An 18985-nucleotide genomic window follows, 5' to 3' on the forward strand; every position below is an offset into this window, starting at 1 on the left:
CTATCTTCCCTTCCCAGTTCCTCTGGCCCTTGTACCACAGAATGGCATGGCAGATTTTCAGTAGAGAGAGTCTTGCTCACCTCTACTCCAGTGCTGGCCGGCAGGGATTGTTCCTAACAAAGTGCTGAATCCAAATGCTGCAGAAGGAGGGAGGCGCCCCCACCCCTAGGGCCAAAAACATCTCCTCCTTCACCTTCACCCAGAGTACCCTGGGAGGGTTGACCGAGCACTGCAGCTGCTTTCCCACTCCCTCTGGATGTTGTACGTGGGGGCTTTCAAAATAAATGTGACGAGCCTCCCTTAGGTTCAGTTGCAGCAGATCCCTCCATTGCACCCCCCGAATCCAGATTCGATTTGATTGCAGGCTTCTTTGACAATATCCCAGTTTCAGAGGGGTCGGGCTTGATTCTGAGACTGTAGCTCCTCGACGGCCTTTCATGCTTCTGACAGCCTTCAGCTGAGACATTGCCGGTCTGCCCTCTTGAGCGGTTCTGCCCCAACAGCAACGCTAACCGCGAGAATGGCCAGTCACCGAACCGAGTCATCTCCAAACAAGATAAACCTGGGCTATACGAGACATGAACATCCGAAGAATTCAATCTGCAATCCTGAGGGGTACCTTAGCCCTCTCATCCTTTTTTAGCAGGTAAGAGAGACCTTGTCATCGTTAACAGGATGGGCAAAATGAGAGGGTGCAAACAGCTGTACTTAGATGACCGCCATCTTGCCTGCCTTTTAAGTGTTGTAATCTATATGAAGGTAACGAATATGCTACTTACCAGTATGCATCTGTTCTTGGCATGTAGGGCTGCTGACATTCATATCTGTGCATAGATCGCCGCCTAGTGTTGGGTCCAGATGATTGCACATTGTTGTCCTGGAAGAGTCTTCCAAGTATCACGAGATAGGTGGCTCCTCCCCTGGACTACAGTGCGCATGGGCATCGACTCCATCCTCAGATTGTTTTTAGCCATTGTGGCCAAGATGGAGTCGAACTCAGTGAATGATGGCGATGCTAGAAGTATGTGTGAATTCTGCAGCTGCTACAGGCGCCGGGGAGGAGGGCGGGCGATATGAATGTCAGCAGCCCTACATGCCAAGAACAGATGCATACTGGTAAGTAGCATATTCGGTTCGAGGCATGTGGGCTGCTGAATTCATATCTGTGCATAGAATACATAGCAGTCCCTCCATTAACGGCGGCCGCCTGTGCCAGCTGCAGCAGTTTGGAACAGTGTTTTTAGAACAGCCTGCCCTACAGCTGCCTGCTGTTTGGAGTGCACATCAACACAATAATGCTTTGTAAATGTGTGTGTGGTAGACCATGTGGCTGCTCTACATATGTCTTCCAAAGGAATATTTCCAAGAAAAGCCATGGAGGCCCCCAACTTTCTGGTGGAGTGGGCCCTTGGTGGAATGGTGAGAGTACGCTTGGCTTTCAGATAGCAGATCTGCATACATTTAACGATCCACCTAGCTATACCAGCTTTGGAAATGGGGTTACCCTTGTGTTGTGGTGCAAAGGCAACAAAGAGCTGTTTCGTTTTCCTAAAATCTTTGATCCTATCGATGTAATACATCAGGGCCCTCTTGACGTCAAGGGTGTGGAGCATTCGCTCCACCAATGACTCAGGATTTTGGAAGAAAACAGGCAATTCAATAGTCTGGTTAATGTGGAATTAAGACATAACCTTTGGAAGAAATTTAGGGTTAGTGCGAAGCACCACCCTGTTAGAATGAATTTGAATAAATGGCTCTTGGGTAGTTAGTGCTTGGAGCTCACTAACTCGTCGTAGCGATGTAATTGCTATGAGGAAAGCCACTTTCCACGTCAAGAATTGGATCTCGCAGGAATGCAGTGGTTCAAAGGGAGGACCCATTACCCGGGAGAGGACCACATTGAGGTTCCACTCCGGAGCTGGTGGAGTCCGTGGAGGAATGACTCGTTTGAGTCCTTCTAGAAAGGCCTTAATGGCAGGCACTCTGAAGAGTGAGAGGTGCTGCCTGTTCTGGAGATATGCGGCCATTGCAGATAGATGTATGCGAATGGAAGCATAGGCCAGATTACATTTGTACAGATGGAAAAGGTAACCGATGATATTCTGAATAGATGCATCTAGCGGGTTAATGTTGTAGTCTGCACAATAAATGACAAACCGCTTCCATTTTGCCGCATAGCATGCTCTGGTGGTGGGCTTCCTTGCCTCCCAAATGATGTCCATGCAGTCAGAAGGCAAGTGCAGGTAGCCAAACTCTAGGACTTCAGGAGCCAGATCGCCAGGTTAAGCTGTTGCGGATCTGGATGCTGAATGTCACCATGGCTCTGCGTCAGAAGGCTGGGTGTGAGACGCAGCCTTTGATGCGGTACCACGGACAGTTCTAGAAACGTGGTGTACCATGGTTGGCGAGCCCACGTTGGAGCAACCAGGATGAGAGTCACCGAGTGCTGCCTGAGTTTGCGTGCCACCAGCGGTATCATTGGTGTTGGGGGAAAAGCGTATGCAAATTTGCCTGACCAGTTCATCCATATCGTATTGCCCTGCGACTGTGGGTGTGGGAACCTGGCGGCGAAGCTTTAGCATTTTGCGTTCTCCCTTGTGGCGAACAGGTCTATCTCTGGATGACCCCACCTCTGGAAGTACGGTTGGAGTACTGATGGATGTATCTCCCACTCGTGCATCTGGTGGCTGTGCCTGCTGAGCAGGTCCGCCATCTGATTGTCCTTGCCTGGGAGGTGTTCTGCCATGAGGAAGATGTTCCTCTGAATGGCCCACTTCCACATGCTCTGAGCCAGATGAGACAGCTGCGGAGAGTGTGTTCCTCCCTGCTTTTTGAATGTAGTGCATGGCTGTCATGTTGTCCGTCCGGATCAACACGACTTTGTTGCACAGATGTACTTTGAAGGCTTTGAGTGCCATGAAGATTGCCATCAGTTCGAGAACATTGATGTGCATCTTCCGTTGCTGTTGCGTCCATAGTCCCTGCACTGTGTAATGGAGTACATGAGCTCCCCATCCCTGGAGAGAGGCGTACGTTGTCAGGATGATCTGTGGCACAGGCTCTTGGAACGGTCGGCCCTTGCAAAGGTTTCGTGGATTCCACCAATGCAGAGAGTTGTATGCCCGACCGCTCACCAACACTAGGTCTTTTAACTGCCCGTGAGCCTGAGTCCACTGACGTGCTAAGCACTCCTGAAGCGGGCGCATATGTAGTCTCGCGTGCGGGACTATGGAAATGTAGAAGGCCATCATGCCTATCAACTGCATGAACACTCTTGCTGGAAGCGAGTGTTGAGGTCTGAATTTTTGTATCAGCGATTGAATGCTGCTGACTCTCACTGAATTCGGCTGTGCTGTGGCCGCCAGAGTATTTATAGTCGCACCCAGATACTGCCGTACGTGGGCGGGCTGGAGGTGGGATTTTGGGTAATTCAGTGAGAATCCCAGATCGTGCAGGAGGTGAATGGTGTGGGACATGTGGGCGGCACACTGCTGGGCTGACTTTGCCTGGATGAGCCAGTCGTCCAGATAAGGGTAGATGTGAATGTTCCGTCTCCTGAGATGCGCCGCCACTGTCGCCAGGCACTTCGTGACCACCCTGGGTGCCGTGGTGACACCGAAAGGCAAAACCTTGAACTGGTAGTGCTGGTTTTGGATGGTGAAACAGAGGTATTTCCTGTCTGAAGGGTGCAGTAGAATGTGAAAGTACGCATCCTTTAGGTCCAAAGTTGCGAGAAAATCCCCCTGACTGAGCAACGGGAGCACTTGCTGCAGGGTCAGCATATGGAAGTGCTCCGACAGAATGTAATGGTTGAGTGGCCTGAGGTCCAGGATGGGCCGGAGGGACCCGTCCTTCTTTGGTATCAAGAAGTACAGGGAGTAGACCCCTGTGCCTCTTTCTTGCATAGGCACGAGTTCTATTGCCCCTTTCTGCAGCATAACGGTGACTTCCTGCTGCAATGAGTGCAAATGCTCGGCCGACATAGGACGGTTTCTTGGGGGCATGTTGGGTGGAGTGGATGTTAACTCCAGACAATAACCGTATTGAATAAGTTTCCTGACCCAGCTGTCTGTGGTGATGGACTTCCAGACTGGCAGGAACTGCTGGAGTCTCCCCCCGACCGGTGTTGTGTGGTCGGGGGGCAGTGACAAGGCGTCACTGTTTGCTGGTGGCAGAGGATCTGGAGCTGTTGTTTCCCCGACCTCTGCCCTTGGCGCTGTTGCCACGATATCCACCTCGACTCTTGTTGGTGTATGTGGACTGAGTGTTGCCCTTGTAGTACTGCGTGGACTGGGAGAGCTGGCCCCTTGAAACGCCTCTAGTGTTTGAGCGACGAAAAGACCCACCGCGAAACTGCTGGGACTGTAAGGCACCCATGGATTTCGCAGTCTCCGTGTCCTTTTTAATTTTCTCTAGGGTGGTGTCAACCTCCGGGCCAAACAGGTGATCTGGGTTGACTGTTTGGTTAAGGATGGTGGTTTGGATCTCTGGCTTAAATCCAGAGATTCTCAGCCAGGCATGTCGCCACAACATAACACTAGTGTTTATAGCCCTGGCGGCGGTATCAGCTGCGTCCAGAGCGCACTTAATTGAAGCGTTAGAGATCAGCTTCCCTTCCTGAATCAGCATTTCAGCCCCCTCCTTGTATTCATCAGGCAGGTGCTGCAGCAGGGTCTCCAGTGTGTCGTAGTGTGCCCTGTCATAGCACGCCAGAAGCGCTTGTGTGTTAGAAATGCGCCAGATGTTGGCTGCCTGTGCTGCTACCCTCTTCCCCGAGGCCTCAAAGACTTTGGATTCTTTGTCTGGGGAGGAGCATCACCCGTAGTCTGAGAATTAGCCCTCTTCCGGGCATTCGAGACAGCAAGGGAGTCCAGAGGCAACTGTCCTTTGATGTAGGTAGGATCAGTAGGCGCCGACTTGTATTTTTTGTCAATCCTAGGGTTTATCACCCTCGCCCTAGTAGGTTCTTTAAAGATCTCAGCAGCATGCTTTAAAACACCTTTCAGCATAGGCAGAGTCTTAACAGTTTTTTCTGAGACTGAGAAGGTATCAAATAGGAAGTCGACATCCACCGGTTCAGCATGGAGCTGGACGTTGTGATTGTTTGCTGCCCGTTCAATGAGGGCATTGAAAGCTGCAGAGTCTTCTGTAGGGGACGTTTTTGCAGAAAACAGTTAAGGGTCTTGTCCTGATTGAGGATCCCCTGGGTCACCACCAGCGGCCCAGGGTTCGTTGGTATCCTCAGGGTCTGTATAGACAGGATAACTGTACTCATCCTCGTCATCCCCCTCCTCAGCGTCCACATCAGAGTAAGTGGGCGAAAAATTATGAGTCTGTGGGGAAAGTGGTTCCACCAGAACGGGAGTCCTTCTTCTTCTTGAGAGGGATCTTGTAAGACTCCATTGGGCGTTCATGGGCGATTTTCCGCTTGTGGAGGGAAAGTCTGCCTGTTTCGGCATCGATAAAGTGTTCCTGATGCTCTTCCACTGAAGGTCGTCGAGGATGTGGGCCGGGGACCACCGCCGACGACTTCGGCGCCGAGGAGACCTTCTCGGGCACGCTGGCGACTGCCTTAGGAGCGAAAGCCTTCGGCGTCGTCTTTGGCGGCAACGTGAAATGGATGGGCGTGGACGCCTTCAGTGGTTTCTCCACCGGTTTCGTAGGCGGAGGATCCTTCGGACCGGCCGACGCGGTTCCGTCCCTGATGCGCTGCAGGGAGTCCGTCACCTTCTTGGTGAATGCGGCGGATGGGCGCGCCGGTTCAATGGAATCCCTCGAGGCCACACCTGGAGTCGACTCTCGGGGCGCCGTGCCCTTGGCCTTGTCCTGCTGACGCGGAGTTGCAAGAACCTTCGGGTCATCCAGCCGTTTCTTTGGGTCACCAAGAGCTTTCTTCGGATCGCCGATAGCCTTCTTCGGGTCGCTGAGGTTTTTGCCGGCGTCGACCGTCTTCGGCGCCGACGCGCTCGGCTCGACCACCTTTACTTTAGTCTTGGGCGCGGCAGACTTCGTCTCGACGCCCTTGACTTGAGCCTTCGGCTCCACAGCCACCTTCGGCTTCTTCAGCACCGAGGGCTCCGAGGCCTTGGAGCCGAACAAAGCGATGCGCACTTTTGGTTTCGAGGATGGCACCTGCGCAACGTCTGGAGTCGAGACCTTAGGTTTCACTTTCGGTTTCGTTTTTCCAGGGAGTGGCTCGGGAGCAATGTCCGTGGCCGAGCCCGAAGGCGGGGCCGTAGAACCCATAGTGAGATCTTGGGTAAAGCCCGAAGGCGATCCCTCGACCTGAGCCTCATGAATTGGAACGGCCCCAGAGTCAGTTTGAGGAAGCTCTTCATCCGAGCTATCCTCCATGGCCCCGAGGGCCCCGTCGTCGTCCCCTACCTCGTCGACGACTTATTCGGCCTCGAACATCTCTGCATCCGCGTCGTAGTCGTATTCGACGTCCGACGCGGGGTTCGACTCAGTAACGTCCTGGATAGATTCGTCCTTGACATCCCCTGCATCGAAGATGTCCACAGGCGCCGGTGCAGCATGCTGGGCATCCTGGCGCTCAGCTCGTCGAAGCTTAAGCGTCTTCTTGGACCTGAAGCGTGGACAAGCCATACACTTGGCTTCATCGTGGTCCGGCGACAGACACTTGTTGCACACCGGGTGGACGTCGATGTGGGGATACTTCGAGTTGCAGACGGGACATCTCTTGAATGGACTTCGGTCCATGATGGACGGTCGATAGGTCTGGAGCGTCGACTGGGCCTTCCGCGCCGAGAGCACGCGGGTGTAGAGAATCCGGCTCGGAACCGAGCTGGAAGAACTAAGACCGGACGCAAGACTATACCGACGTATAAACTAAAGACCTTTTGGTCTCAAGAAAGTTTTCTATCGATTCCGACTAGAGGGAACCCAAAGACATCCGAACCCAATGGCGGAAAAAAACAATCTGAGGATGGAGTCGATGCCCATGCGCACTGTAGTCCGGGGAGGAGCCACCTACCTCGTGATACTTCGAAGACTCTTCCAGGACAACAATGTGCAATCATCCGGACCCAACACTAGGCGGCGATCTATGCACAGATATGAATTCAGCAGCCCACATGCCTCGAACTTATTGTATCCTCTATTCCCATGCCTTCCATGACTAACCACAGCTTGGAGTGAGTTACACAGTCAAAGTTGGCTAATAAGTCCATAAATGCCATAGACTTGGCCTTTCTTAGCCACTGTGTATTTGGAATTGATCAAACTCAGATTAATACATTAGTCCAGTGTCCCTTTCCCTTTTTTAGAACTGAAATGTGAGGGTATTAATATGTTTCTCACCCGGGCCCAATCCTTCAATCTGTTAAATAGTAAATGACCCATCAGCTTAGCTGTACCGTCCAACAGAAAGATGGGTCTGTAATTTTGGGGCAAGGCCTTGTCCTCATTTTTAGTTCGAGCATTCAAGATCTTGTATATACTTTAGTATATACTTATATGTGTATGTATTTGTGGGCTCTGGAGATCAGCCCTAGTATTTGTCTGCTTCCACTTAGGGATTTTTTTTCTGTTCAACTGCCTCTCTTTAAATGTCTTGATAGAAAACGACCAGTAGAGCTCGGTAAAACACCAGGATTGGTTTCTGCTGAAGAACTTTCTTTAAAAAGAAATTCTGGCAACTGCCTCTATTTAACTTTCTTGATAGAAAACGACCAGCAGAGGTCAGTAAAATACCAGAAGCACTTTAGCATTCTCTATATTCCAGCCCATAGAAATTGTCTTCCACAAGCACCCGGAGACAATAATATTTTTTTTTTACATCTTGTATTTTCAGTGATATGACCACCAAAAAAATCCCTGATTTTATATTGAAAACAGAGCTTTGGACTATACCGTTTCCAGATGGAAAGCAATATTTCTCTCCATGTGTTCCCATACCTGGCATGTCATGCAGTTTGGTGCTTACTTCCCCTTCATGTTAAAGAACAGTAGGTGTTTGCTAAATACATAAAAATTCCAAACTCAAGATCAATTGCATTGCAAATGCTTGTTATAGATGATGATTATTACTGTCTTTTTCCAAGAAGGTGGCGGGCCCATCTTGGCTATGACGTTCAGAACATTAGTCAGGAAAGGTGCCCATATATCTTGATTATCAAAGAAAAAGTCTATGGGGACCCCTTCAGGGCCAGGGGCCTTAGCGGTGCTGCACTGCTCTAACCCGTGTCTCACCTCCACCAAATCAAAAACCATATTAACTTTTTGGTCAACCGGTGAGATGCTAAACAGGGGCAACATGTCTTCATCAGACACTCCAAATATTTTTACCAAATGGGCCACCCGTGCCTCCTCAGTTACATGAAGATCTAGATTAGAGTATTTTCATTTTTTAAGAATTGGTGTATTAGTTACTCCCCAAAAAGTCCCTACTATTCTTTGAAGCCGCTGCCTGGTTTCGTTTATCCCTTGCCTCCTCCTTCAGGCCTCTTAGTCTGGATCTGCTGGCTTCTTTGTATTGGCAGAGCAGGTTCGTCACTAGATCCTTGTCTCTTGGGATAATCCTGAGGGCTGTGTGTAGATTTTTTAGTGCCTTTGTACAGGGACCATCAAACATGCGTACGGTTTTAGACCTATTAGGGGGATGAGGTCGAAGCAGATTACTTTTGATTTCACCCAGAATCCCTTCAAAAGCTGATGAAATGTCTCACATATCTGAATTTAGATCTAGGCAGGTCATTACCCCATCTGCATTTTTGTAATAATTCTTCGGGTGAATTCCGCTGTGTCACTCTTATCCCATTTCAGCACAATACCATCCCTGCTTGCTATAATTGGCTTTATTACTTTAACAGCTGGGAGATTATTCCAGTTTCCCCATTTCATTTGGCATGCAATGGCTCAGTGATCGATGAAGGCTAAAAATGTGCCGAAGGCTTCAGAGGCACCAATAAAATCAAAGGTATCAAATGTATGCTCTAATAAACCTGTGTTAGGTTTGGGTGTGTTAACTGTCACTAGATTCTTGATTGTTAACAATCTGGTAGGTGCATTACCATATTCATTGTAGGAAAAATGTAGTGTAACACCCCCTCCCCGTCAATCAATCCACACACTGGTTTTCCCATCTTATTGCAGCTATGGGCATTGAAGTCTCCCAGCCATAATATGTTAAGAGAGTTATGATGTTCTTTCGAAAAGGAGGCAATATCTTTCTCCAATGCATCCACCACCATAGCCAAATGCTACCAAAGTTGTTATTATAGAAATTGAACAGAATCCTGTCCCACCCTTTCAGACCTTCACAAAACATGATATGGTATTATGGGGACTCATTTAGAAAGTTTATAACCTTGAACCTTACTGTGTTTGCAATTAAGGTTAGAATGTACCCGCTCGCTCAGCCAGCTCTAGAGGGAGTGGCTGGTGGAGGAATGAACCGTACCCGTCCATACAGGTTGTGCCTATTTCCCAGGTTTCCTGAAAATATATTATATGAAAGTTCTCCACTAAACCTACCCAATTTGGGTCATCTAATTTCTGTCTGAGACAGGATACATTCCAGGTGATCATTTTTTGTCTTTCTGTGCCCTGCTATTTTGATTCTACTTCCATCAATAGTTTGCAGACAGGGTGCTTATTCTCAGATAATGCCATAGGGTCTTTGTTTAGTCAGCCGCATTCTTCAAGACCGTCATATGGGACACATCTATTTATCATACCTATTACTACTCTTTCGGGTTCAGAGTTAGGCAGGGGAGGGGGGAAGAGAGTGCTGTTCTGTGCCTGCTTTGCATTGTGGACTTTAGCCTTAGGGGTTTATAAAAAAAAACAAGGGAAGAGTGAAAATCTGGGTATCAAACGTGAGTGTATTTGGGAGTGTGCTCAATAGGTTCTCTACCAGTTTTTAGTTGTTGAAATGTACAACTATACAGTCTCCCATTACAGTTTTGGGCGCATTGCCCACCCATGCCACTCTCCTTGCCATGATGATATGAATAGTGAGCTCTTAACCCCCATTATTGATAGTTGTCAGCCGATGTAATACCTTAGTCATTAATTGTTCCGTATACTCTATCTTGGTTCTTTTAAACTCAGGGGTATTTGTAATATGGACAGGCAGCTGGAGGGAGATCTAACGTCGATAACATTTTAACCCCCTGTTCCCTCTGTATATTCACAGCCTCACAACTTGTCTTCTCACATGACTCACCCTAACCAATCTCATCAACAACATTGGAGTTTTAGAGGCCCTTGTGCCCGGGTCTGTATACCCTCTACTGTTGAAATATCCTGCTTCTGGAGAGGTTGGGATAACTGGCTGGAACGTGATGGTATCCTTTGGTTAATCATATATAGCAGTCGTGAGTTTGAGTGACTGTCCCTCCTCTCCTCTCCCCTTGTTATGATTGCTCTCCATTGTTAGAAGGAAAAGGACTCCATCGGGCCCAGGGTCACAGTTGGTGGGGCTGTTGAAAAATGGGAATCACTTTTTGACTGTCCTTGGGTGCTCCCCATCTTTAAATAACCCTCCCCAGTTGGTGCCAACCCCTCAGTTCGATAGGATAGCGAAGCGAAGTACAGAGTACTGGTTGCAAGAGCAGTGAGATAACCTGCTTGCTCTATTCTTCAGTGAAGTTCATCAAAACCAATCAATGGTCCCTGTGTTAGCGCGGCCTCGGACCCCATAGTTATTTTCGTGGCCTTGTTGCTCTTTGTTACTCCCCTTTTTAGGTCTCGCCTGTCGATGCGCATGCGCATCGAGCAAGGCGAGAGTATTGGCACTTATCCGCTCTTTATCCACACTGCAAGGAATCGTGGCGATTCCTTGCAGTGCACGAGAAATTTAAGCTCAATGCGCATGCGCATTGAGCTTAAATGCGCGTGCACATGCCCCCAGCCGCCTGCCTTGCCTACTCTCTTCCACAGCCTCCCCCAGCTCCGCCCCCTCACTACTTGATTGCACGGCCGCTAGGCCGTGCCTCCCCTACTCTCCTCCCCCCTCCTCCTCTCCTCCCCTGCCTGCCTGCCGCTAGCCTTGCCTACTCTCTCTCACAGCCTCCCCCAGCTCCGCCCCCTCACTACTTGATTGCACGGCCGCTAGGCCGTGCCTCCCCTACTCTCCTCCCCCCTCCTCCTCTCCTCCCCTGCCTGCCTGCCGCTAGGCCGTGCCTCCCCTACTCTCCTCCCCCCTCCTCCTCCTACTCTCCTCCCCTGCCTGCCTGCCATGTCGCACCTCTCCCCTCTCCGCCCCCTCCCCTGCCCGCCGTGTTACGGTGAAAGGCTTGTTTTTTAAAGTGTTGTGTATACTAACTCTCAGCCATGTCATTCCCCAGCCCTGCTATTCAGCACTTTTTCTCTCAGCTGTGTTCTGGTAAACACATTATGGTTTTAACTACTTTTTTTGGGGAGGAGCCTGCCTGCACGACAAGCTCACCGATGTAAGAAAAGCTGATCCGGAGGTTGCAAAACACGCTGTTTGCTCGACATTTGTGGTGTCTGTTAACGAGGAGTTTTAACATGCAGGCTCAAAGCGCACAACTGCTCCTCATTACAGCTGGCCGCGTGCCAGAAGATTTTTGGACGCAGGAGCTGAAATATAGCTCCAGAACATCAGTTTAAATAAAAAAAATAAACCTGCAGGGTTATGTTTTTTTCTGCACTCTCCCTGCGCAGCTCCAGCCCGCCCTTTGCTTGACACCATGTCCGGCCGCGCGCCAAGCACTGCAAGCCCTGTGTTCGGATGTCGCGGTGGCACGTGATGGGCGGAAACCTCCGCCCAATCAGCACGGACATGTGCCTCTCGTTACGTGTCGCCCTTCTCATATCGCCTGAAAAACACACTGTTTTGTTCTGGTTGCCTGGACTGCTCTAGTGAGCTTAAGGAAGTGACGTCATAACCCTGCCAAACAGTTGTCTTTTTGTTATGCTCATTTCTTAACAACCAAAAAAGTATATTTAAAAAAAAAAACGGGTTCAAGTCTCAAAGTCACAGAAACATTCTTGCAACACTGTTTCTCATTTTACATATGCAGGGTTGCAATACTGTGTGTTATTTTCATAAGCTACATCAGTTCTATTCAGTGATGAAAAATTATCATTCTCAGTATTCATCTGGACATGAAATGCAGCTGTGCAAACTTAAAATAACTCTGTGGGGGTGTGTTCTTGGAGGGGAAGGGGCTCATGCTAAGTATTGCCTGAGAGGCACTTATGCACACATCAAGCCTCTTTACATTCACCCCCAAAATCTTGCTAAACCCTACGATCGTCAGGTTTTTAGGTCTCGCCTCAACCCCTCACCCTCAACCCCTCACTCACCCTCACTCTCACTCATCCTCACTCACCCTCAACCCCTCAACCCCTCACTCACCCTCACTCTCACTCATCCTCACTCACCCTCAACCCCTCACCCTCACTCACCCTCACCCTCACTCACCCTCAACTCCTCACCCTCACTCACTCACCCTCAACCCCTCACTCACCCTCACTCACCCTCACTCAGCCTCAACTACTCCCCCTCCCCCTCACTCACCCAAAGCCCCTCACCCTCACTCACCCTCACTCACCCTCACCCTCACTCACCCTCAACACCTCACTCACACTCACCCACCCTCACCCTCACTCACCTTCAACACCTCACCCTCAACCTCAACCCCTCACTCACCCTCACTCACCCTCACTCACCCTCACTCACCCTCACCCTCACTCACCCTCACCCTCACTCACCCTCACCCTCACCCTCACCCTCACTCACCCTCACTCACCCTCACCCTCACTCACCCTCACTCACCCTCACTCTCACTCATCCTCACTCACCCTCACCCACCCTCAACCCCTCACCCTAACTCACCCTCACTCACCCTCAACCCCTCACCCTCACTCACCCTCACTCTCACTCATCCTCACTCACCCTCACTCACCCTCAACCCCTCACCCTCACTCACCCTCACTCACCCTCAACCCCTCACCCTCACTCACCCTCAACCCCTCACCCTCACCCACACTCACCCACACTCACCCCCACTCACCCTCACTCACACTCACTCACCCACCCTCACTCACCCTCACTCACCCTCACTCACCCTCACTCACCCTCACTCACCCTCAACCCCTCACCCTCACTCACCCGCACTCACCCTCACCCTCACTCACCCTCACCCTCACTCACCCTCACTCACCCTCACTCACCCTCAACCACTCACCCTCACTCACCCTCACCCTCACTCACCCTCACCCTCACTCACCCTCACCCTCACTCACCCTCACTCACCCTCACCCTCACTCACCCTCACCCACCCTCACTCTCACTCATCCTCACTCACCCTCACCCACCCTCAACCCCTCACCCTAACTCACCCTCAACCCCTCACCCTCACTCACCCTCACTCTCACTCATCCTCACTCACCCTCACCCACCCTCAACCCCTCACCCTCACTCACCCTCACCCACCCTCAACCCCTCACCCTAACTCACCCTCACTCACCCTCAACCCCTCACCCTCACTCACCCTCAACCCCTCACCCTCACTCACCCTCAACCCCTCACCCTCACCCACACTCACCCACACTCACCCTCACCCTCAACACCTCAGCCTCACCCTCACTCACCCTCAACCCCTCACCCTCACTCACCCTCACTCACCCTCAACCTCATGCTAAAGATTTACAAAAAAACCCATAAACAATTCTAAAAGCACTAACTCTAATGCTGCGAGACCTATTGCATTTCTAATGCTTGTTCTCTTTACTAGCGGTTCTTTTAGGGGCTACCGTCTGTTCCACATAGGCTTGAGAGGGAGCTACAGAGTCTTATGGGGAGATCATCACGAGTAGTCATAACAGCAGAGCTTGTCAAATCTGCTGGTTTGGGCATAACACTAGATTCCAAACGGGTCTTACCTCCTCTAGGGAAAGGCGGCGTTTGGTGAGTTCAATCTCCTTGGATAGTACATCAGCCGCCCTCGTCAGGAATGAGTCTAGTGTATTGATAAATTCACCCCCATGTTCTGCAGCTTTGGCCTTATGCTTGGCCATTCTTTGCCTTATGGAATCTCAGATGCAAAGGCCACAAGGTTAGAGGGGTGGCCAGCCCTCTTCAGGGCGCTGAATGGCGTGGACGGGCCCGCCCTTGGCCCAGGTGCGCAAATGTGTGCATCCCACGCTGCGGGCGGCATTGCGCTTAAATGTGTGTATGGAATCCAAGGGGATGATGGGAAGTGTGGTTTTTCCAGCGGTGCAATGATCCAGCAGCAAGGCATGGCTTCTCCCCTCTCACCAGGCTGTGTCAAGTGCCTACAACTGCGGTGGGTCGGCGTCATACTTAAATGCATGTCTCCCCTCTCACCAGGCTGTGTCAAGTGCCTACAACTGCCGTGGGTCGGCGTCATACTTAAATGCATGTCTCCCCTCTCACCAGGCTGTGTCAAGTGCCTACAACTGCCGTGGGTCGGCGTCATTCTTAAATGCACGTGTCGTGTCCCAGGGGATGATGGGAAGTGTGGTTTCTCAAGCGGTGCAATGATCCAGCAAGGCACAGCTTCTACCCTCTCACCAGGTTGATGTTTCAACCAGGATGATAGTACAACTGATTGTGATTTTGCAAGTAAATACTATTTGCTCTTAAATGTGATACCACAATGCTGAATAATCTATACAAAGTGTGACTTTGGCCCTATAAGTGATTCATCATAAAAGTTATTTTACACAGAATTGTGTTTGAACTCCTAAACGTTTTCCGCACTCATGCTGAGGTTGAGCCAAGGTTGGTTTTGCACCTGAATGTGCAGTCTACTAAATTTTATGTCATACTGATGCACTTCTTTGAAGTATTTTGTAATATCCTGCTACCGCATTTGTCTCTGTAGCAAGTGACTTTGTACCAAAGATGAGTTTGCTCGGAGGTGTATTTATGCACCTAAAAGAGATTCTGTCTAAGATTTACTTACATTGCAGCAGTGTAATTTTGCATCTAAAAGATATTTGCACCTAAATGTGATTTCCACAACTAAAAGTATGACATTACTCTTGCTGATATTATCCCAAAGGTAATTTCAAATGTAAATATGATGCTAACTGTGTTACATCTTTTAATGTGAGTTGTAGTCCTAGGTGTGTTTTCTCCATTCCTGATGGTGTTGCACCAAGAGTGATTTGGCTAAAATGTGATTTTTCACCTAAATTTGCCCTACCTCATATAATGTTGGCCCTAGTTCTGTGTCTACACTTCTGGGTATATTGTACCACAGGTGGGTTTGCCCCTATATGATATTCCATCTTAAATGTGATACCAACATTTCTGCATACTGTATACCAAGGGTGACATAAACCACAATTTCTATCCCTCTCCCACAAACATTCTCATCCCAGTGACCCCATACTTCCATTACAACTCAATCAACTCACCTAATTCTGAAGAGCACAACACACACCACCCTTGGGGCTTTGGAGTATTACTCCATGCACATTACCTTTAACACACTCAAAGGCAACCTCAGGACATCACTTCCTAGCAAACCAGCGTTCCAGCTCTTACATATCATATCAACAAGTGGATTTATAGTTTAGGAATAGAAGATGATAGAAGAAGTATTCTGCTGCTATAGACATAGCTACATCAACTAGATTTCAATTTGCTAGTCATAACACTCTGCATATTTACACAGGAAGTTTGACATCTTACTCTCTGCAGATTGGCAAAAGGATGAGTGAGAACGAGACATTATTGACGATGAGAACAACCTAGTGTCCAGAAGAAAATTGTTTGGCTAGCCGCGTCATATTTTCTGATTAAATGATTTATAAAGAGACATAAATGGCAGTCCCGGTCTAAAATGCTTTTATTTCTGAAAACTCAATCTGACTACACTCGCAACTCATATGATGTGTTCTAGGTCTCAGGGTAAAAGAGATATTTAACTAAGAAAATGTTTATGTTTCATCCCTGGAACTGCCAGTGTTGAAATATGGCAAGCAAGGTGGCATCTTGTGTTATTTTGAGAGACAGAACTCTTCCCTGAGTGGAGGCTGTAGTAAGAAATATCATATGTAACTGCAGACCTGGCTAGCAGCCCTGGAATGGCATATTTTCTTCCAGATGTGGCTCCTGAATCTCTATTGTAAAATGTCCTTGAGTCAAGGCAGACAACATTAAAATCCTGTGGGTCAGCCGCAGCTTTGGAGGCAGTGGTGCTGTCACTATTGCACCAGCCCCTAGGCTAAAATTGTAGGGGCATATTATCAAGCCTGTGCGCTAAAATTATCGCCGCTTTATCGGCCGAAAACGGCCGATAAAGCGGCGATTATGGGCTTGATAATATGCTCTGTGGAATTCCAATCGAAGCCCATGTTAGATGTCTTCATATCTAACATGTGCTTCGATTGGAATTCCACAGAGCATATTATCAAGCCCATTATCGCCGCTTTATCGGCCGTTTTCGGCCGATAAAGCGGCGATAATTTTAGCGCACAGGCTTGATAATATGCCCCGTAGTTTCCCCTTTTAATCATACTTTCTTAGCTCAGAGGAAATTGCTAAATCTCCCTACACCACAATCTGCAAATACTGCAATACTCCAAACTAAGGACCCATTTCATGTGCTAGGTTATTTATTATACATCGAAAATAATAAGTCCTATCTTTAAATAAAATAAGTTATGTACTCAGTTCCGCCATTTCATTAAGTTGGTTAAAAAAGGCATGGAAGAAAATATAAACACCAATTATTTACTTACATAACATCTTTACACATGTGTATAGTGATTCGGAGTTGTTCCAAGGCCTTGTCTCTCAGCTCACACAATCTTAGATTCATCACGTCGAGTATGGAGTTTTGACAGCAATAACACAATGCTTTGACGTCTAAAGAGTTAAGAGGTATATTGAACAAATTCACGTTCTTGATCGAATGTGAGATATCCTCTCTCAGATCAGGATCTTGCAATTCGAATGCACAATGCAAGAAGTTGAAGAATTTAATTTTTTGTGGCTTCCTCTCAATCCAGGTCTCAAACCAATGTTTTAGAAACTTCTTCATATCTTTGCTGAGAGAAAGTGGCTGGGATAAAAGGCTATTGTTTTTGATAAACAGAAGACCAAAGAAATATCGTATTAAGTTCTGAAACCTTTTCCAGTGATCAGAGGTAATTTTATCAAGGAGAGGGAACTTTAAATCTTGGAGCATCTCGCCAAAAACTAAGGCGTTCAAGAATATCTCAAGCTCGTTTTCTTCCTGTATTTGCATTACACAGTACAAGGCAGCAAACATGTCCCGTATGCTGGCATGTCGATATTCAAACCTGTCTCCTTTAGTGTCTCTCTTGAAGAAGAATTCTGAAAGATTTTTCAAGAGAACGTCTGTCTCTGAACAATTCACCTTGTCTTTTTTCTTTGTTTCCTGCATTCCAGAAATTAGATAATTGTTTACGTCAAGGTCTTTTTTCTTTATTTCTTGCATTCCAAAAATAATATTATCGTAAGAAATCTTGCACAGCTGATGGATAGTATTTTTAATGCTTAACGGGACTTCAGATTTTTGAGGCATTTCTTGATCAATGTGTCCTGTCTCTGTTAAGGTGGCCTCCACACTGCGCTGAAGAAGGGAGAACATCAGTCTGCTGCTTGTGGTCAGGGATCCCTCGTTCTGAGAATGGCCTCCTTTCTTGTACAACTGACACAGGGTACTGCTTAGGAGGGGGATTGACACCAAACTGGATAAGTTATGTTTGTGGATACAGTCCAAGATAGATTCCGATATGTTGTCGAAAGGCATGAATTTCTCGCAGTATTCCTTGACCTGATCCTCAGTGAATGCTTCCAATATAAATGCAGAAGTGAAACTTTCTTTGATTTTACACACATAACTCAAGGGAGACGTGACTAAAACATGTGTGCCTGGGAGAAGCTCCTTGTAAATGACTTTTGTTATCAGGGTGCTTATATCAAGGAGTGTATCAACATCACATATGTTATTCGGTGGTGGTGAGCTGTCCTTTAGATCATGATTAAACTCGTCCAGGCCGTCCAGAATGATGAGTATTTTTTCTTCGACGAGCAGCTCAGTGAGCACTGGAGAGAGCTCCGGGCACTTGCTTTCTAAGAGTCTTCTTACACTTATTTGTTCCTTAATTGCATTTAACTCATTGAAAGTCATATAAATTATACATTTGTAGCAGAGATCCTTTTGCCCAGATGCCCATTGTTTCAGAAGCCCTTTTGAAAAGAAGCTTTTTCCAATCCCAGCATCTCCGGATATCAGCATCCGCTCCGAAATCAGCTCCAGTGTTTTTTCAGTGAACAGATCATTAGACTGTACAGTACCCTCCGTTTCTGTGAAAGCAAACCCCATGTGGGATTTTCCTTTACCAGAGCATTCATGGAGCATTTCTCTTCTCATTGCATAAAATATTCGAGGTAAGCAATCATCTTTCTCTTCTTCAGATCCTTTTTCATTGAATGCAAATTTACAACAGCGTTCTTTTGTGCTGAGGACTTTTCTTCTGTAGGACTCAATTGCTCCTGCAAAGAGAAAACAACTTTAGAAATATTTTTACTTGATTCAAAATTGTTGGTTTTGGATTTATTTCCCTTAATCAATATCCAACGTGAAGTACTCGGGTTCACATATCTACTACCCAAAATAGTAAACAGATTGCAAGTTTGGAAAATTATAGACCAGGATAACCTCATTCATTTATGAGTCTGTTGATACAATATTAAGGAAATATTAATACGGATAAAAAAATTATCACCTTCATCCAATTCGAGAGGGAGGAATGGACTCAGGGTGATAGAAAATAAAGAGGTGGAAGGGGTATCATTAATTCCTTTGTGAAGCACCCTGCATTGATGTCAGAGTGCCCTTGTTTACCAACGCTAAATTTTCCAAATCAGTCTAAACGTTAAAGCAGCTCTCATGGCATTTATTAAACGCAGTGAATGTGAAGACATTTTAAAGTAGCCTGCAAAGCTCTAGTGACAGTTCAAATTATCAGGCTCTCCATGTGAATA

At 47.8% G+C, this 18985-nt stretch overlaps 1 protein-coding gene across 1 annotated transcript in view; it reads right to left on the reverse strand.

The window, feature by feature from the left end:
* LOC147750996 (NACHT, LRR and PYD domains-containing protein 1 homolog) overlaps window positions 1-18985 on the reverse strand; it is a 784790-nt gene that overhangs the window by 316658 nt on the left and 449147 nt on the right. The window contains exon 7 of the mRNA XM_086918888.1: window positions 16711-18493. Within this exon, the coding sequence (XP_086775014.1) occupies window positions 16711-18493 (1783 nt within the window). The remainder of the gene's footprint in view (window positions 1-16710; window positions 18494-18985) is intronic.

Source organism: Lissotriton vulgaris, chromosome 1_1, assembly GCF_964263255.1.
Source record: "Lissotriton vulgaris chromosome 1_1, aLisVul1.2, whole genome shotgun sequence".
Lineage (NCBI taxonomy): Eukaryota > Metazoa > Chordata > Amphibia > Caudata > Salamandridae > Lissotriton > Lissotriton vulgaris.